The following is a 21,638-nucleotide window of genomic DNA, read 5'->3' as shown; positions in this document are numbered from 1 at the left end:
ATCAATGTTGCAGAAGATGATGGTGTTTCCATGTCCACCAGGGAGCCTGAGCCTCTAAATGGGTCATATCTGATGCTGCTGAAAAGCTGAGAAACTGCATTTTATATGAATTATTTACATGCATTGATAGGATTAGTGGTTCAAAAGTTATTCAGCATTTTAAATCAGTAGATGCTTTTGGTTCCTGGCAGCTGATTCGGGCTTTGAGGGTTAAAACCTATCTGTTCTGAGCTTTTAGTAAAAGGGATATGATTAACTTGGGCGGTAATCTGGTGGTAATGCACCTTAGTATTGGATGCCACTGATCTGAAAACAAAAAAATGCACAAAAGCAAGTCCCATTTGGGCTACTGTAGAAGCATGATAGTGGAACAGCGTGGATTCTTGTTCTGTAGATATAAACAACTCATTTTAAAGTAGCATAAATAATGCAATGAGTCATACTTCCATATGACTGTACTCTAATGAAAACATACATTTATTTATACATATTACATTATATTATATTAATTATATTCTATACTTTCTGCAATTAAATCCCTCTAAATCCGTGTAAGGACTGGCTCATGTCATGGTCTTTAAAAAATATATTGAAAACAAAGTCATGGTTCCAGTTCGTTATGTTGAGCCTGGTGAAGCAATGGTTTCTCTGATCATTCCAATGGGATTTTTTTATATGTGGGAATCCCTTCGTCCTTACTCAGATGAAGTTACTCATTGATTTCAGGCTTTACACAATCATTTTTGGAAGTGTTCAAGATTGGTATGAAACAGGTTATTTATTCTGTAAGATTTTGCAGATTTTTTGTCATACCAGTGTTGAAATTATATTCGCAATTATTATTATTGTTATTATTATTATTATTATTATTATTTTTATTTATTTATTTATTTTTGTTCAAGTGTCAGTTTAGTGCACCAGAGCCAATAGTCCACTGAGGGCACAAAACCTGATTTAGAAATCTAGATTTATAATTTGAGCCAAGGGTCAGTCATTCCCAAAATTCATTGTAGTCTTTTAAGCAGGACTATTCTATTAATGCTGGCTAAGTCCTTGAAGCCAGGCTAATTAAACACACATATACACACACAAACATGCATTTAAAAGATTCCCTGACACTATTTGTCAAAGACGAGGATGTAACACTAAGGCCACAGATTAAAATAAACTGTTCAGTACAAAAAAGAAAATGTGTTTCCCCACAAGCTATGATGGCTTTCATACCCATGAATGAATTATTAATTGTGAAAATAAGCCTTTGTGTTGACATTTACCTGACATCAGAGTTGTGGAGCAGCTTCTGCTTTCCAACTTGTCTTACTAGAGTGATGAATACCTCGTGTATGATTCATTCAGAGGGTTATAGAGGAGACTGGCCTCAAATGGGAAAAGCACATTTGTCTTTTTTCATGACTGATGGCCCCCGTTTCACAGTCACACAGGGCCTTGACATCAGTGTCATTGGTTTCAAAAGAGAGTTTGCTAATGAGGAACGTAAAAAGTTTCATGCTGAAAAACACATCCATGGTCTGTAATGCTACTGTCTCTTTGTATAACTCCCATGCACATTCACATGTAGCTTCAGTCTTCTCTCTTCCTGTGTAGTTGATCTCACTTCGGGCATTAAAATCCGGGGTTTCTGGGGGTGGGACTCTAAGAATATTCATGAGACTGAACCCTCTTGGCCCTCCTCATGATAAGATTATGAGGTAGCTCCAGACGGACATGCCAGACTGACACGTCTTGTGGTTTATCTACTGAATAATGATGTCGATACTGTGTTTAAGTGTCAGACTCTAAAATGTTGTTATATCTTTAGAAGGAAATGAAGCGTTGTTTTTAAAGCAGTGTACTACTACATTAAACACATGGTGGGGCCCAAGTTTTATTGGATCCCAACTGGTGTGGAGTTAAATATGTAACAATCCCATGATATGTGCAGCCCAAGCCGCATGAATGTTATTATTTTATGTATAGATGTTTAACTTCCAAATGGTTCCTGCTCAAATATGTTTGATTATCTGACACATCCAGACATCATGTCCCTTTCTGTGTTCAATGCTGTTTTACCAGGAAAAATGTAGATGTTATGGCTATTCATTATGTATTTTTAAGTATGAATCCAGGAGGGGCACCTTATGGGTCTCAAAGTGAAAATGTACGGGACACCTTTTTATGCTCAGTTAATCTCATGATAATATGTGGTTTAATACTAATGTGTGTGTATGTGTGTGTGTGTGTATATATATATATATATGTGTATACATATATATATATATATATATATATATATATATATATATATATAATTGTTAGACTAGTAGAATAAAATTATAAAAAAGAAAAAAGTTGTAGTTGTGATAGTAAGAGTACACCACAGTGAGGATTAGATCAGTGAGAAACCAACATTATTAATCTGTTCCAAAACAGTCTGTGATTTATTTCAGTTTATTACAAAATGCTTATGTATTTAATGTGTTTTTGTCCAACACATTGCAGGCCAGTATTTTTCTTCTACTGAAGAAAAATGTTAGGAAAAAACACATTAACATATCCCAGGAAATTTTGAGGAAAAGTTTGGATAGCAATCTATAATTAAGCTTTTGCCACTTACTTGGCCATCCAATAAAACGCTGACATCTGCTGTTGTACTTCGTTTTCTGCCTTTGGCAACACACCAGACGAAACATTGTGGTATTTTTTGGTAAATGTGTGTTTTAATGTGTCACCTTGATAAATGCGCCCAACCGTGCATGTGTTTTCCCAAAATTGCGTCCTCTCCCTCGCATTTGTTAATGTTGATTAATAGCCCTAATGCATTTGGTATTTGGTCTCCCCTCTCCACCCACTCTTATCTCTTAATGTGACTTTGGCTGGGCTGACAGCCCAGTAAGCAGAGAGAAAAAGAGAAATAAAGTAAGCAGAGAGCAACAGCGAGGCGGACTAGCCTGGAAGAGGCTCTGGAGGCAGATGAGCGTGAAATCTCACTCGGATGACAGGAGAGATGTTCCCATCAGAAGCAGAAAGAACAGTTCAGACTGGCTGCCTTCTCATCACACAGATATAATATACTGTATATGTGGATGCACTCATACAAATTTAATACACTGAAAGACCAGCCTGCACTTACACTCTTGAAGTCTTTCTGATAGCAGTATTGTGATTGCCTAAAAGGGACATGTGAGCCACTGCAAACAAGTAAAGAATACACAAATATATCTGTATGTATAGAAGCTGTCATTTCACTCACCTGCAGGTAAAACACAATCTTAATGAGGAGGAGTTGTTTAGATTTGGCTGAAAGTTCAACCATTGGCCACCACAACTTCACTTTAACACAGTCTACACAGACACTGATGGATCATATCCACTGAAATACTACCGCTAAAACTGTATAACACTACACATCTAAAACCTACCAAAGCGCATACAGACCTCCAGGATGTAGTCAGACCCCGGTTCTTTGAAGGTCTGTACAGGATCAGTTTATAGTGAACACGGCAGACAGCTGCTGGTCATTGTTCTTAATGACAGCTCCATCTGCTTTCCTTCCCTCTCCCCGATGTACGGACAAATTAGACGGCCATTAGCCAACACAAAAACTCACTCCAAGTTCCTGAACTTTGCACTCTGTTTTTCTTGGCCTTGTGTGCTTTTACTGGGAGAAATCAATTCTGAAGTCTGCAGGTTGTGTTTGTGTTGTAGAAGATAAAATATACTCACAAACATAGAAACTAGAGGTCTTCAGAAACTCTTAAAATTACATCCAGTTTATGGGGTCTTCATTGCTTAATTAAACATTATATGTAATAGAATTTGTCCAGAATTCACTTTCTTTTTGTTAAAGTGGTTCAAGCTTCTTCTTTGTGAAAGCCCACATTTCTGTTCCAAATATGTAAATCTACCACTGAACTTTACATGCACCTACCTGTTAGCAAAGTGTGAATTAATTAAGTAGCATATCTGCTACTTATACCTTTAAATTAATGAAAAATCAATTAAATTTGATTAAAAATAACCTTAAAAAGGTCATAAAAAAGCATTATACTGTTATTTTGGCAATGGCCTGTGCAGATAGTGTAAGTGTATGGATGTTTTTTTCAGTAATGGCAGTACATGAGACTATACGATGACTTGACCCTTCTACAAATACAATATTAATTTTAATATTGTTATTCTCAGAGGTATTTAATGAGTAATATTCATTTCAAGACCTTAACCAAAGGCTTTCTGTCAGATTGATGTGGAGGTGAACCTTGCCAAATCTTTTCTCCTTGGCTGCGTTTTCTCTCAGTCTAAATAAGTGCTCTTATGCAAAAAAAAAGAAAAGAATGTTTAAACAGTGAAATGCTTATGGGTGTCCTTTGAAAACGTTCTCCACGCAAAGTTAAACTGATCTTGAACTCTGTGTTAATATCAGGCTATCTGAGGACTCAAATGGCTCCAACAGCTGTTTTCAAGACATGCACTTGGACCTGGTACAGAGCAGCATTTGAGAATAGTGGACGCACACACAGACAGGGAGGATATCATGCCGTTACAGGAAAGAGATTTGGAGTCTGACTCGGCCCTGCTCTCTCTCTCTCTCTCTCTCTCCCACCACTACCCTCCATCCCCTGCCCCACCTCGAGGGGTTAAGCACTCTGCTAGTAATGACCATGCTTCAGACAGCACTTTTAAGCCTTGGTGCCTTGCTGCAGCCACGGTGTAATGCGGCCTAAAAAAAAAAAAAAAAAAAAAAAAAAAGCCATGACTCAAGCCAGCGCCTGGGGGAGGGAGTGGAGTTTTTTGGAGGAAATTGACAGTGTGTGGAGCTTGCAGCCCCAAGGCGCACCCTGGCTCTGCTTAGGCTCAGACACCCTGCTGGGGAAGGTGCTGAGGTGGCTGGGAGAGGATGTGGGGGCCTCAGGCAAGAGAAGACGCTGCAAAAAACTACCCATCACAGCAAGTCAGACACATTGCAGTCTAGTACTGAATCTAAATCTGTAAACCAGGTGAAAAAGATGAAATTATGCTTGAAGTTTAAGACTTATTTGGCTGAAACCTTGCTTTATATTATGTTTTGCTGTGTGTTGGCTGCCAGGAAGAGTGGCTGCTCCTAAGGTGGTGGCTAATGGGGATCTAAATAAAGTATAAAATAAAAATAACATTCTACTAAACACTTAACAAATGGTAGTAAACAGTCTTGTATAGCAGTTTAGGGCCTGTATATGTCCTGTGTAAGGAGGAATAAAGTTGGTGCAGTGGTGTCTTATTCTTGTTGACACACCACACTTTTTTCTTGCCCACCTCTCCAGATGAACCCATCCTCCTCCGAGCACAAGCACAGCCAACAAAAAAAAGTAACAATAAAAATGCTGTTATTCATTTCTTTTATTTGTGTTCGGCCATACTTGGACAAAGACGACCTACCCACAATCCCGTCCTTGGCAGCTCAACTATGCAGCCATGTAATCTGCGTTCCACTCCATCCTGCATTGGTGCACCATCATACCTTTCTGTGCCGTAGCCGGGAGAATGACTGCCTCGGCTGTTAAACTTGGCCGGTCCAGTCTGCTGAGGAAGCAGTAGACGGTAATCTGCTCGGTCACACTCCAACTCTCCCACGGGAGTGCTGGAATTAAACCCGGCGCAGGATATAGCGTCCGCTGAATGCGTGACGGTGCCGGGAATTTCCATGTAATTGTGAACGAAGCACTGTGAGCTCTCCTTCTTCTTCTCCTCCCCTCCATCGTGCTATAAATACCACTAAGACTCCCCAAAGGCAAAGCAACACTGAGCCACAAGGACAGGAGAGGGGGCACATGAAAAAATGACATCCGCCTTGTCGTCTTTTACTCTTGTCCCTCCTTCATTCGGGTCAAGTGTTTTCTGAGGTTCATGGTTGTATGAGGCGCTCATTTGTTAAGGCTTGTGCGAATTTGTGGGTGGAGGTAGAAGTCGAGTTTTCACCTCAATGTAGAGAAGCTAGCTTGATGACGCCTGTAATACTGTATACCATCCTCCTGGACATTTCACACATGGACTTCTTGTAATTTAGTTTGCTGGAGCTAGCATCCACCTCACACTAGTGGCTTTTCAATTCACCCTCAAATTGCGCAAATATAACTTGCGCATAAAAATTTACCTAATGGAAAAACGACAATATCGCCAAAAGTATCATTTTTGATTAAAAGTTTTTGCTCTGGCAAGAGGTGGTTTTTCGGGCGTAGTGCAAATGGTATATCACGCAAAAACTGCAATGGAAAGACCTTTTTTCGCAACTAGAGTCAGGTGAATTAAAAAACCTGATGGTGACATACGTTACAACAAGCGAAGAAGAAGAAACATGTCAGGGTACGTGTGGACACACCAAGAAACCCAATCATTGTTTAATTTAGTACGAGATAGAGAAGTAATATATAATAATAATAATGAATATATCTGTAAATCAACACCATATTTAGATTCGTTGCCATGTTTATGGAATGACTTCTCGTGTCTTCTCGCGATAATAAATAAACAAATCATTGCATTTGTGATTTAATGGAAAAACTGACATTACGCACTTCTGTTTTTTTGACATTTAGTAAATATCAGTAAAATTTTGCGCAGATGTCCAGTGGAAAAGCAACTAATGCAAAATCTAAAAACAACACATGCTACTTTATTTATTTTCTATAGAATACAGAACAGTATGTTTGATGTTAAATTGAATGTGGCGTACTACATGCACATAAGACTACCAACCTGGTGTACAGTTTATGTCCTTTATTTCCTTTTAGTTTAGTTTAAATTGCTAATTGTACAGTTTATTTCTTTTATTTCATTTTAATTTAGTTTAATTGTTTACGTTAGTTGTGTGACGGAAACTCGCAAAGTAAGAATTTCATTGCTCCTGTGTATATGACAAACTTCTTGACTCTCAGACTTATGGTCGTAGATACATTTACATGCCAGCTGTTGGCAGACATTTACAGAAGTTTACATTATATTTGTGCTCAGCAAAATCATTTCAAATGAGTTTGTTTGCATTGTTTGTTGGTATCAGTTGTTAATTAATGTTAGTTTGCTTATTAGCAGGTTTCAGTGTCTGTAAGAGTATGCTTGTTTTGGCTGCAAATGATCATTTTCATCAAAGCATACCATTGCAAATCATTTCATATAAGTTGATGTACTTACACTTGAAGCACAGGAATTTGTACCTAATTTCCAGAGCTTTATATCCATTTCTTAAGTATGTAAACAGTGAAAAACCACAGTTCTAACTTCAGCTAATTTTGACTCACCACTGAAGTCGCATATTGTGAAATTGAGCCAAAGCAGTGTACATCCAGTGGTTTATTCCTATAGTAAATACTGCATTCTGCTTTTACTCAGCATCAGTACACCAAACACACTGATAAAATAGATGTAGTTGACCAAAATAATACAATATAGGAAATTTATTTTTTGTTATGTGCTTTTATTTTGAAGCCTACAAATTTTTCATTTTTCCATTCGTGTCCCAAAATTCCTCAGCATTTCTCTTCTGCTCCTCTACAGTGGTAACAGTCTACAATGTTAGTCACCGTTAGCTTAAAAGTGGATTTAACTCCAAACTCCAAGGCAAACTCCACATAACCACACAAGCACATATCCTACATACTCAACTAAGTTTCTCTGTTGCGAATAATGTTTATATAGTTCAGACATAGTCAGACTCTGTATCATCCTGGTTTAAGAGGTGTATATGGGTGCTTCTGTGTAACTGAGTTCATTTTGGTATCTGGCACTTTGCCAGCTTTTTTAGACCCAGTAAAAGAAATTTAGACATACCCCCCCCCCCCCAGAATGTACCTAATGATGACCTCAGATAAATGCAAAAAAAAAATTATACTCTTGCTCTGAGCTATCCCAAAATGAATGAATTTTTGATAAAATATTGGGGCCAAAAATAGAACCAAAATTGGGACAGGAAAAGCTACGTAGGTGTCAGTGCATTTGATCTGGAACACATGGCTTGAAATGGTCTGACATACCGTTATAAACAAAGACACTGTGTTAAATTTGAGGATCCTAGTGTTTTTTCTGATCCAGACAGGCAGGGTTTTCATGAATCTCAGTCTCATTCCAGTTTCATGTGTAACCCATTGTGTCCACTAGTGTTACATGCAGAACCTGCCTATTTAATCACATAAAAATTGTGAGTGATTTTGCAACGGCGGTCATTTTTGTGAAACACTCTGCCTTGCATAATTAGTTTGATTCTCAAAATGTACCTGTGAGAGAATTAAAAGATATTCACAAAAATAGTAGCGGGTAATTTTTGTGTCCTTTTTATCACGTTACACGTGGATTTTTGTATAGAAAATAATATAAAAATAATAAAAATGTGTTTTATCTGAAAAATAGTTTCTCTTTTATCTCAGTAAATATTTATTTTTAAAATAGACCTAAAGCGCTTCCAAACTTGCTTCACAACATTAGTCTACATCTGGTTTGAACTTTTAGCCCCTCTGTCCTGTTTTTTGGTACCAGTTTCATAGAAGCACCCATATACATGCAGGGTTTGTGATAACACAAATATGTTGTTGGTTGTAGTTTTTGCAGGTGATATGGAAACCTGAAGTCATCACTATTCAGGCTGGATATTACTCTTAGGAAGTCAGGAAGCATGTGTTGTTAAACCTCTCAAATGAACATAGTTAAATGTCGATAGATTTTGGATTTCTCACTGAGAAAGGTGGATGAGATGTGAATTAACAATTTCTATCAAGGTCATTGAACTTTTTTCAGTAAAAACCACATCACACTGACTTTATTATTCAGTGCAGAGTATTTTTTATTATGTCTTAAAACATAACTGGAGGGGATATTTTAAAAATGATATATTCAGTATATCCTCTAGTTATGAATATTTTGTGTTATGTGTCTGCAATTATCCAATTTTCCCATTTGAAATAATCTGAATAGCACTTAAAAACTCTGAGATACCTGAATGGCACTTATGAAAGAACCTAGAATTTCAGGATTGAACTCTAAGTCATTATAAAAAAGTAGGTTAGTGCGCTATCTGTCCTTGAAGAAGGGCTCTGGCTGGCGTAGCACCAATCCTTCAGGAAGTGAATCATTCTTGTCAGGATGGAACAAGCCTCTCATAGGAAAGCTTAGTATATTAACCCAATCCCACTGCTACTCTGTCTTCTCTTTGTCAGCTGAGGCAAACATAGCCCACAACTAGAACATTTTCAATGGTAGTACATCATGGCTGATAAGTTGTCTCAATGCAGCGTGTCGACTTAATGACACATTTTTTCGACACAGACCCCTTCAGCACGATTTGGCTCAGCATCTAACCCCCTAGTTAAGTTGAATACTGCCTCATGGAAACTTCCAGACACTCACTCCCACTTTTGGGACTTTTGGCTTGTCCTCTAAAGATGAAAAAAAAATGCAAATTGTCCAAATGGGACTGTGTGATATAAACAACTCCCCAGGAGGTGTGTTGGAGCCTCAGTCTGTCACATGGGCCAAAAACCACAAAGTATCGGCCCAGGCAATTGAGAATGTATGGCAGGCAGCCATGACGTGGGGCTCAGCAGCTGTCCAAAGAAGGCTGGGAGAGGTCGCTGACTGGGGCCTTGTTCATCTACAGCGAACTGTCCAGCCAAGGCCAGGAGGAAGGAGGCTGCACTGCACTGTTCCCAGGATTTTCCACAAGCCAGTCGCTTACAAGTGGAAGAAACAAGGAAATGTTTCTTTCAGTGGTTGCAAGGTCTCCAAAGTATTATACATGCATTCGCACAGACAAGCAGATGGACACACATACACACACGTGCACACATGTACCACGCACCATCCTCCTGTGTTCGTTAGCAGACATCCTTTCTTCCTGAACGCTTCCCTATTATAGCCCCAAAACCCTTGACAGGTGTCAGCCGTACTCAGCTCACCGACTCACCAAAGCCTCCCCAGAAATAATCCGCTTCTTCTTTTCCCATCTCCCACAGTAGATTTCATCACAATTTCTGGACAAATTCAACCGGAGCTGCTGACTTTTATGGGAAAGACTTTTATTTTGATTCAATATAAATCCTATCTCGGGGGTTGAGGGGCAGGAGTTTATACCCCTCCCTTTCAGCCAGTCTGTCTTCTTCTCTTTCCGCCCCCGCCCTCTGCCGCTTCCTCTTTCTCCCTCTGTTGGACTTGCAGGCTTATGTCATGTGGAAAGTGTCTTCAGTGGAGCAGCTCGAGGACACCGAGAAGCCATTTCCATTTTCAGAGTCGTTTTTTCCCCCATGTGGAATATTGTCATTCAAGTTTCCCTCGTCTAGCGTGCGGAAAAGCCTTCAGGTTTTAAAGAGACTTGATCCCCTTTTCCAGACATATTCTCAGAGGATTAAGCAGTGAGGCCCAACTAAAGCACCCTTAATCAAATCAAAATAAATAGCCCCCTTCACAATAGAGGATGCCACATTTTCCATTTCTATTTTGCAGGGGATTTGTCCCAGGGAGGGAATATCACAGTGGAAAAGGCCCAGTGCCTGCAGAGTGAATACATTGTGATGTGCTCCGTGTGTGGGTGTGTACTGCCCTTGCTTGTACTGCAGGTGCGTTTTAGTGTGCCTGGATGTATGTAGATGTTGCCTTTGACAACACGGGGATACTCACTCAGCCCCTTATTGCAGCTGGTGCTGGAGTCGCACAGAGCTTTTAGAGCCAAAATGGAGGGGTTTAAGTGTGCCTAAGGAAAGCTTCTGGCGTCGCAGCCGTGTGGCACTACAGGGCAGAAAGAAAGCATTTACTGCAGATTAGAGCTCCTTTCAAGTGTTTCACAAAGTCAGTCTTAAGCTTGGCAATTGTTCCCAGGGCCATCTAGGAACCTGTAGCTGTGAAAATGTCACCATATCTCAGCCCTTATAGCCTTCCAGCTTCAACAAGAGGTTGTAGGGGTTGAGAATTTGTTCCTCATCTGTCACAGGAATATTTTCTAGATGGTTGAAACATATATTTGTCATTGCTGCGGGTATGGGATTATCAACACTTTTTTGCCTATCTGTATTTCACAACTGCCTTTTAGTGTCAATCTATCAAATGTAAGTGTGATTTAAAATATACTAAGTGTTTTATCTTTTGAGCCACAACATAAATGTGAGATTTTTATGCCCCTATGCTGGCAATAGTCACTGTCGGAGACATTAAATTTCTGCTTTTCCATCCATCATGCTGCCTGTACGTCCATACGCCCTTCACATTCTAATGCAAGCAAACAAGGCTTGAAAGAATTTCTTTACATTTGGCACTCAGAGATGAAATTATTCGGTTTTCATGCACCAGATTTGCACAATATTTGATGATTGTGACATCAAAACATTATTCTAAGCCAAAGTCTTTAGCCATTATTCAACATTCTTACTATTAATACTCCTATTTAAAAGTCTCAAGATGATATGTTTGTCATATTTAATCTAGTTATGTACTAAATCATAGGGGAAACAAGTATTGAGATCCTGGAAAAATGTTACTGTTAATGTCAAAATGTTGCCTTAATAAAAGTATAGAAGTAGCATCATATCAAATAGGTTATCAGATGTTTTAAGTGTCATAATGAATTCAGTGGAGTAAAAAGTACAATAATTCCCTCTGAAATGTAATGAAGTATAAGAATAATGTAGCATTACACAGACATACTAAACAGGAAAGTCTAAAATTTTACAGTTTTGTGAACCAGGTTATCTGTATAATAAAGGGCTTTAAAGTAAAAAAAAAAAAAAAAAAAAAGTAGAATAGTTTTCCTAAACATATTTATTATATAAGCACATTCAACTGAAGATGATTGGATATCTGGACTTAAAGGACCCTTTTTGATTCAAAACACCTATGATCCAAAATAAAGATGAACTAAACAAGATGTCACCTCAGCTAACAGATTACATGATAAAATATATACTGATGAAACCAATGCAGACACATGGAGAAGACAACATAGGTAAAACACTACTAAAATACTACATAAAACATTGTAACACCCCCCCAATTCTAGCACAGCTGGTGGGATCAGACTTTGACACAGTGTACAGTGAGTCAATTGGACAGTACTTGTGTTTTTTAATTGCTGTGACCTCAACTAAATTTGTATCTTTAAAAAAAAGTAAAAAAAAAAAAAAAACTTTAAAAGCTGTCAAACTTTTCTGTTATTACTAAATTTTTGTTTGTTTTAATTTATTGTTATTACCTGTTTTTTTAAACCTGTATTCTTTCATGGTGTGTGCTGCTGACCACTTGGCCAGGTTGCCCTTTTTATACAAATTTTGCAGTATACAGAACAAACAAATAAACAAAAAACAGACCACAACAGTTAGAGCGTCTAGGTTCAACTTTTAGACAAATAAAACACACAGGTTCAGGATAACAATGGGACTCTATCTGGTTAAATAAAAGTTTAATGAAAATAAAAAATAAAAAGATCATTGAAAAGGGAGAGAAAAATAAGGTGACTGTCACATACAGTGCTTATGTAAATGTACTTTCCACTGCTGCTTTTAATAATTTTAACCCTGTAATGCCAAACGTATCATATTTGATACTTGAGTTTTGAAGCCCTCTACATGATCAGCATGATATTTTTTTTCTTGAAAAATCTGATGTATATAATTAGATACATGCAATACACAGATAATGCACTGGGGGGGAGGAATTCATTCACCAGAGGCCTTTCCAGCGACACTACAAGATTATCATTAATGTGGAAGGAGGCAGAACTTTGCCAGTTTTGAGAAGGAATTACCAATTTGTTAGACATGTTTGTGTTATATTATGTTTTTGTTTGTTCAAAAATAATAATATTTGAGCGTTGAGACCTGATGTATCAAATATGATACAAAATTCAAAATTTCAATTCATACATGGAAATTGATATTTGAAATTTTTTTTTTTTTTTGGTTGTTCAGAAGGACCAATAAAGGCTCCGGTTTCAAAGAACTGGAATGATTTAATGGTTCAGGCTTTACAGGGTTAAGATCATCAGGTTTAATTAAATGTTCCTTCTTTTCAGGTAACTACCCTCGGTCCTCCAGCTACGGTGGGTCTGGCAGCTCCAGCTACAGCGGCCCCGGCCCCGGCATGTCCAACAGTCTGGGGATGAATGCCAGCAGCCCCATGCACGGTCAGGGCCCCAGCCAGCCCATCCCCGTAGGACGGAGCCACGGTCCAGGAAACCAGAACAGGGGGTACCCTCCCATGGCCCCCAGCTCCCCCAGCATGCCCCAGGCAGCAGGACCAGGGATGGGCCCTCCATCTTTGGGTGCCTCAAATCGCAAAGGCCAGGAAACCACACCGCCCATGTCAGGATCTAACTCAACTCACAACAGGTAAATGCTGTACTGCACTGTTTTATATTTCATCTGGACATAGTGGTGTGCTAAAATTAGTGGCCAGCAAACACTTCTATCTTATATCTCGCAGTGAGTGATTCCACTCTGCCTGGGTCGTCTGTGGGGAGACAGGCTGAAAAGCATCACAAAGGGTTTCTGTCATCTTTTCAGACATGCAAGCAAAAGTTGTTCTCAGGGGTTCTCTACTTTTATGAGCCATTTGCAGAACTATCCCTATTTTCACACATCACATAAAGTCCCTGACATTTTGATGGCTGGCACTATACACCAAGTGCCATTTGTTGCAGTAAGAGAGATACTGGTTCACCACAAGCCTCTATAGGTTGAATACTGCACTGTCAAAACATAAAAGGAGGAAACTGTGAAAACACCAGACAGACGTGACACCAAGCACATTAATACAAATATAAAGCACTTTGATGCTATAATGTATATGAGTTGAGGGGTATTATTTTTCCATCAGAGGCTGGAGCTTTTATTTTGTAGTGTTGGAGACCAGGGCTGTTGTGGGATTGTGTGGGCATTAAACTTTTGTTGAACCCTGTTGGGGGAACTTATGAAAACATGAATATCTTCAGAGAGAAAGGGTGGTTGTTTTTTTTTCCCAACAATGCATCATGGGAACTGGCTTACTAGTATTCTACGAGCTGAAATGGTAGATTAATATTTGTCAGTGTTCATTCCCATTTCTGATGCTGCATGAGTCAGACTGAAGACTACGAGACTATGATGATTTTTCAGATGAATGTCTCTTTTGCTGGGGTTTGCAGGCAGCCTCCGTATGTGAGGTCCCCAGTCCAGATGCAACCACACCCTCCCAGCTCCATCCACTGGCCTGCACCTCACACTGCCTCCTCCTGCACACAACCTTCACCATCTCCCAGACCTAACCACCCACCCATCCTGCCACCCTCACATTCACAACTCCCTAGGTAGGTCGACCATGTTCATCCATGCAGGGTTTGTGCAGGTTTACATCTGAAGGCTCATGCTCTTCGGACCCATGCATCCATAGACGACTGTATTTACCTGTTGTGTACCATTGTTTACAATGTCATTACTCCTTAACAAATACGAGAAGCTAAGGTGAGAGTCAGCAGTGATGTTGACCATGACCCGACCTGCTCACCTGTTAATTTGAGGGTCAAAAGGTCAAAGTCAAAATTTTAAAACCCTCTACAGTCTATCATGCAGTTCTAGTATAGACATCATTTAATTTAAACATTACTGTGTGTTTCTGTTTATATAGATGAAATATATATTGTTATATTTTATAACAAAGGATACTTACAAAAAAATAAAAAATAATAAAATCAATACCAGGTGTGGGTCAACACCTCTTCTGAATACAGTCTAACTGATGCTGTGAAAGAGTCTATCCTAACCCAAACCATAATCTATTCGAAACCTAACCAAGTAGTTTTTATTTGCTAAATCTAACCAAAATTGAAAACATAGGAAAGCTTTATGTTCTGTACTCCATATTCCTGTCTATCCATTTATTCACTAAACCCTTGAATTACACTATTTTTGTCTGTATATGTACATATTTGCCTCTACAGACTGCATCTCTGTTATCAGAATTTTAGTACTTGTCTACGTCATAAAATTTACAATGACTTTGACTCTCAAGAACTGATTGGATTAAGTGGTTGGTCAAAAATAACAAAATTTAATCCAGCTGCATTTTGTGTAAGAAAACACTCAAATCAGGAACTTTGGTATAAGGGCATTAGAGACACATTTAAAGTCTGCTATTATCTTTCTATTGTAATATGTGTATATATTAGTGCTGTCAAATGATTAAAATTTTTAGTCATATTAATCACAGGATTGCTGTGGATTAATTTCGATTAATCACGATGAAATATCATTCATTTTTAATCTATATTAACTATGTTTCACTTTGCATGAGCAAACAGACTCAAGAAAGATGATAATATTTGCACATAACGTGTTTATTAAACATCGTCAACAGTTTCAACAAAACAACTTGTTCATGTGCGACGGTAACTCTACTACTACAGAACTACTCTTCAGAGTAATTCTGTGCTGCGGATGGGTTAACTGTGTTAAAATTTTTAATCACATTAATCATGATGATGGATAAATCCACGTTAATGCGTTAATTTTGACAGCCCTAATATATACAGGGTGGGGAAGCAAAATTTACAATGAACATTTAGTTGTTTTTTCTCAGCAGACTCTACGTCAATTGTTTTGAAACCAAACATATATTGATGTCATAATCATACCTAACACTATTATCCATACCTTTTCAGAAACTTTTGCCCATATGAGTAATCAGGAAAGCAAATGTCAAAGAGTGTGTGATTTGCTGAATGCACTCGTCACACCAAAGGAGATTTCAAAAATAGTTGGAGTGTCCATAAAGACTGTTTATAATGTAAAGAAGAGAATGACTATGAGCAAAACTATTACGAGAAAGTCTGGAAGATACTATTAAAGAAGAATGGTAGAAGTTGTCACCCAAATATTTGAGGAACACTTGCGCAAGTTTCAGGAAGCGTGTGAAGGCAGTTATTGAGAAAGAAGGAGGACACATAGAATAAAAACATTTTCTATTATATAAATTTTCTTGTGGCAAATAAATTCTCATGACTTTCAATAAACTAATTGGTCATACACTGTCTTTCAATCCCTGCCTCAAAATATTGTAAATTTTGCTTCCCCACCCTGTGTATATATATATATATATATATATATATATATATATATATATATATATATATATATATATATATATATATATATATATATATAATATTCTCACCAGTAGCATCAGCTAAGTCTGTGGTCAGTGTGCAGTTCTCTGCCCTAACAGCTACATCTTAAATCACACTCATAATGGTCTTTACCCTTTTGACACCTGCAGAAACTCTGTCATCACAAGCACCTGTCCTGTAAATTAATGATTACGTGTATAGCAATATGATGTTGTGTTATGACTGAACTGAATGACAGTTATTCAGCCTAAAATGAATTCAATGTGACCATGAAAACATTTCTCACGACCTCCACGTGTGAGAAAAACAACAGGAATGATCTCCGTTGTCATAGTCACTGCCATCATCACCTTCATCATCGTCACTTAAGTCATCGTTCTCTTCATCGGCGCCTCTTAGTCACTCTAATGCAACTCCAAGTCAGCACATATGATCCAGGGCAGAGTGAAAGTGTTGGTGTTTCGGGGAGGTGTGGGGGGTGTCACGGCAGACATTATGTATGATTAATTGAGTGCGTCAGGGGGGCTTAGTTCTGTTCACAAACACACACAGAAACACTAATGCAAATCCTGGCCAAGCCATTAAAAGATGTCTTAGCTGTCAATAAGAAGTGGCATGACATGATCCCCACTGCTGGGACCAATCAGACTGCCTGTCAGTTTTCTGCTCACATTCTCTTCGACACCCGAGAGGTGTCGCTCGCTGTGATGCCACTGAAGAAATAAGCGCTCGCTTTCCCTCATGTTTGTTTACAAGGCTGTCTCACAAGTGTTGCTGCGTCTTTATCTATTTCTTCATTTTTACAGTGACCCCTTTTGATTCACTGACTGTGAAAGCATCTCCACGTTGCTCGATTTCTGCGTCTTCTTCACCATTAAGCAGTCAGTCGTGTGTGTTTTTTACTAAGAGATTCATTTCCAGCAAACTGCATGTCCAGTACAGTGTCATTTTTCTCTTTAAACTGTCTTTTCTCTCTGTCTCTTTTCTGTCACAATGGCTGTTGCTTCTCATTTTAGCTTTCTAGCTGCTTTGATGCTTATTCAGAACAAAGTGTTATATCTACTGCACTGGAGGACAAACCAGAGTAGAATAATAAGCAAGTTTTATAAACTAGTTTGTGGGAGAAAATCTGCCGGCTGAGTGAGACTATTTGCTTCCAAGAAGATTGGTGTTCATGAATTTGTGTTCATCTTTATTCAGAATATTGATTTAAAGAAAACATGATTTTTACAATAAATAGGATTTATTTAAGAGTGCTGGTTGACAGTTTTTTGACTGATATAAAATGTGAGTGTTTTGTTAAGATGGGCATTTTTGCAGAATACTTTTGCTGCCTGTCTCTCACTGAGTGTTGTTCTTGTATGCTGTCGCTTATTCTACCTCTTTTATCCCAACCCGTCTGTTTCTGTTCTCTCTCCTCCCACCTTTTTCACTCTTTTTACCAACTCTCCCAACTGCATCGCACTCTCAGTCTCTGTGCAGATCTGTTATCCTACCCAGACTGTTTTATCTTGCTCAGTCTTTCTTCCTCCCAATTTGCTTTTTGTTCTCTGCTGTCTCCAGCACAGCCTTGTTATGTTTTTCTTCCTCAGATCCCACTTTAGAACATCTGAGGGAGATCAGGAGAAAATTGGCCTCCGAAACCTGCAGTTAAAGGCTCCAGTACAGCGTTTGCTCTCAAGATCTCAGTGCAACATTTTGAAACATTCAGACCTAGTTCCTCTCTGTCTGAGAAACAAGTTGTTAGTCGTAGCACATGTCTGGTTTTAGTGTTTGATGCATCGATCCTGAGTGAGCTGCCACAGCCGCCCTTTTCCCAACCTTCCAAATCAGTGGGCTAGTTAGCAGTAGCATGTTCACACACGGTCTTCTTCCTCTAGTTATTTCTTAAACATGTACATTGGTTGCATCTCAGCTAATAAACCCTCCTCATTTTCATCCTGCCCCAAAATGCACACACCCTCTCAAACTCTGGTAAACACACTCCAGCTTCATTAGGCTGAATAAAAAGAATCCCCAGTGAACAGAGAAGGGCCACTTCTGGGGTCCCGTGGCTGCAGGCAAGGGCCGCGATTAAATCTTCATAAAATGTGGCATTAGTGTTTTGTTCCCCCGAGCCCTCTGAGTTTCTGCTCCGGTGGCCAATTTGAATCAGAAACAAACGTCCTGCTTTTATCTGTCAATCTGTTTGATAGGTGGATGAAGGAAATTAATGTTGTGGGTTTATGTGACAAAACGGATGGCACAAAGGATCTGGTTGTTGTTAAAATAAGGTTAAATGTGCCCTAAATACAAAACATAGCTTTTATTTTGACAACAAAGTCACAAGGTCCTGCTCAATATATGTTTTCTTTTCTACAGAGTTGATCCTGTAGTTGTAGTAACTGCAGTTGAAAAAGTTAAACATAAATGTCACTTGTCCGTGCGTGCTTGCATAATGTTACAAATGGATGCTGGTCACTCTGAAAATGAGGGTAATTTTGTGGAAAATAGAATCAGTTTCATGAAATGTTGAGTTCTTGGGGGTATTCGGCTGTCAGTTGTCAGTTTGATAAATTGCAGCGTAAAAAGTCTGACAAGTTATGTTCAAATAACATGGACGAAGGCAAGCCTGTCAGTGTGGAGGAGGTACAAGTTTGTTTGGAAGAAAGGTGTAGTAGAAAATTTTTAGGGACGGCAGATTGATGTTGGGGAAATTTTTGGAATAGAGAGGAGAACAGAAAGTATTAAAAGGTATAAGCTTTTCTTGGCAACAGCTTCTGAGGACAGAATTGGCTTTTCAAATGACTTTCCAGCGCTGCCGGCGACACTCTACAAAAAGTTCCTGGAGCTATAGGAACAGGCTCTGTCGAAAAATAAGCACTTAGTAGAAGAAGAGCAAAGCTCAGGAAAAAAAGAGCCGTAAATCAAAGGGAAATTGAAGGGAGAAAAATGTTGGAAGAGGGAAGAAGAGAGGAGAGGAGAGTGCTCCCAGGCAAATCCTCGCCAAATAATTCATTTCTGACCTCCTTAGTAAGTAAATTTGCTAAATAAATAAGAGCAGCGCTTGAATGTCAAGAACGGGGGATGCTGCCTGTGGCGCTTTGTCGCTCGCAGTCTTGGCAGTGCTGCGGAGCGCTCTGCTTTCATTAGATGGGCAAAATAAATGGCTTCTCCTCCATCCATCCTGAGCTGTTTGATGTTTGGAAAGGATGAGGGGGGAGTAGCTTTTCTCTGGATTTAATATGTTAAAAGCTGTCCTTTTATTTTTTTGTGGGGGGTTTATTCTGGTCTCCCCTCTATGTGTGTGTGTGTGTGTGTGTGTGTGTGTGTGTGTGTGTCTGTGCCGAGTTGAGTCAGGAGTTTGAAGGAGCTATGCACCCAAGCTGCCCTGAGAACAGATTGGGTCCATATATAATTCATGGCCTCCAGCCGATTCACTCCATCCTTCCATCCAGCAGCATCTCTCTGGCTCTTTTTCGTTCTTTCTTCTGCACACTCTTCCACACACAAAGAGAGGGATCGATAGACAGGGACGCTCAGCCATCACACACTCCTCTAGCCCCGGCTCCTCTGCTGTCTCGTCCAGTTAGCAGCACTGGGAGGCATCACTGTGGCCTGTCAACACGAATGAAGGACAAAGGCGCTGCCACTTCTAGAGAGATGCTGTCAGCTGGTTGGCTGGCACCTCGTAACCATGGCATCCCCTTGGCAACGGCGCCCACTCTGCGCATGAACACAAGGACATGCTCAAACACACTGACACTTGCATGCAGTGCCCACAGTGTGAAAGTGGCCATCTCTAATGCCCTTCACACATGTAGACTGAATACCAATAGTAGAGAAATTACTGTGAGTGGACGTGCAGCGAAAATATACAGATACTGAAGGACGGTGGAGTAGAGCATTTCAATATAGAATAGAAAAGCAGCCGAGTAGTAGTTGGTCTGAAGTGGCAGGGGATAAACAGACCTGACCTGTGGAATATTTCAGTATTTATCAATGCAATCCAAAGGTCTTTAATATCACCCTCACTAGGTTACATGATATTAGTTCGTAATACTTAACTGCCTTGTAAATGTTCAGGAGGAAAGGTTGTTATAATAAAAACCAAGGTTTAGACAAAAAAAATTAAAACTATGTTTGCAAAACTGACTAAAATAAACTAAATTTACAAACAAAATGTCTTATTTTTATCGTCTTGGTCTTTTTTTTTTTTTTTTTTTTTGGCAACAAAAGCCAAGATGAAATGCCCATTTGGGATGTCTTTGAATATGATTGTCTTTAGATAAGAGCAGGCGCCTTATAATGGATGGGGATCAAAATTATATGGAACATTTCTCAAAGGCAAAAAAAAATTAAAAACCTATTTCAAAAGCTGTTAAAAAGGCTAACCCACCTTACCTTGACACTGAATGGCACATTTTTATCGTTGTCTCTTGTGCAAGGTTCGTCTCTTCTAAATGAATCAGTTTTTTTAAATGCAATAATATTTTGCAGAGTTTTTATTATTGATACTTTTTTTTTTTTGGCTTCTGTGAATCTCAAACCCACATTAAAACATTAAAACTGCCAAAAACTAGATTAAAATAAAGTGTTTTCAAAAAATTAAAACAAATCTAGTAAAATAAACACACGAAAATGAAAACAAAAATAGACTAATGAAAAATGCAAAGCTATTATAACCTTGTCAGACAGCCCAAACAGAGGATGGGTTTTTGTGCAGCCTTTTAACTCATGTGGTGTCAGCACTGCTTTACTAACTTTGTAAAAACTCTGGAAATAGGTAGTCTTATAGCGCTGTTTCTGTCTTTGTCTCCTCAGGCCACTCCTAGACAACAAACTGAGAGTGCACTGGTCTGATGGTGTTAGGATAGATGTTTTCCATGTTTCTCACTGAGAGTGCGTGTGCGTGCGTGTTCCCTCGGCTCAGTCTCATGGAACAGCGATTACCTCCAGCTCTGGGGCCCTGAGCTGAAAATATGCCCCCCATTGGTCCACCAGGGACCCATACACACAACTCCAGCTTCTTCTAGCCTTAATTTCCCTTCCTCCTTCCTTTCTTTCTCTCTTCCTCTCCATCTCTCCATCCTTCCTCTCTCTATCACTCACTTGTTCTCTCTCTGCGGCAACAGGATGCTTTTTTTTTTTTTCCAGCACAAAGGTGCCCAAGAGCAAGATGAATGCGCTGTGCCTTTTTTTTCCCGATAGCAGCACATGCATATATTAAGTGTGATTAAACGCTGTGCGGTGCCTCCATCAAGTGCTTTCTAATGGGCTTTTTTATGACATGAATTAGTCATAATGGGAGAACGCCACAGTCAAAAACCTCCAACCACTGTTGTTGCTGTTGTTGATTTGGATATTTCACCATTCACATGAGAGCTTGTGCTTATATTGCTTTAGGTGGGTGGGGGGCGTTTTACAGTATGGATAAATGAGGTTCACAGGCATTTGGCATCCCTAAACTTCTTCTTTTTTTGTTGGCTCATCGGGCCTTTTATTCTTTTGTGGGTGTTTACATTGTAGAATACGTGAGATGGAGAGAAAGGTGGAA

The 21,638-nt window shown here is 39.2% G+C and overlaps 1 protein-coding gene across 3 annotated transcripts in view; it reads left to right on the top strand.

Moving 5' to 3' along the window:
* LOC115413802 (AT-rich interactive domain-containing protein 1B-like) overlaps positions 1-21,638 on the top strand; it is a 228,568-nt gene that overhangs the window by 176,123 nt on the left and 30,807 nt on the right. For 2 of the 3 annotated variants that reach the window (XM_030126899.1, XM_030126898.1), the window contains exons 8-9: positions 13,016-13,331; positions 14,126-14,287. In XM_030126899.1, coding sequence (XP_029982759.1) covers positions 13,016-13,331; positions 14,126-14,287 — 478 coding nt within the window. The remainder of the gene's footprint in view (positions 1-13,015; positions 13,332-14,125; positions 14,288-21,638) is intronic. The other variant, XM_030126900.1, reaches the window with a different exon arrangement.

Source organism: Sphaeramia orbicularis, chromosome 22 (assembly GCF_902148855.1).
Source record: "Sphaeramia orbicularis chromosome 22, fSphaOr1.1, whole genome shotgun sequence".
Classification (NCBI taxonomy): domain Eukaryota; kingdom Metazoa; phylum Chordata; class Actinopteri; order Kurtiformes; family Apogonidae; genus Sphaeramia; species Sphaeramia orbicularis.
Note: the sequence above shows the minus strand (reverse complement) of the source record. Positions and strands in the feature narration are given on the sequence as shown.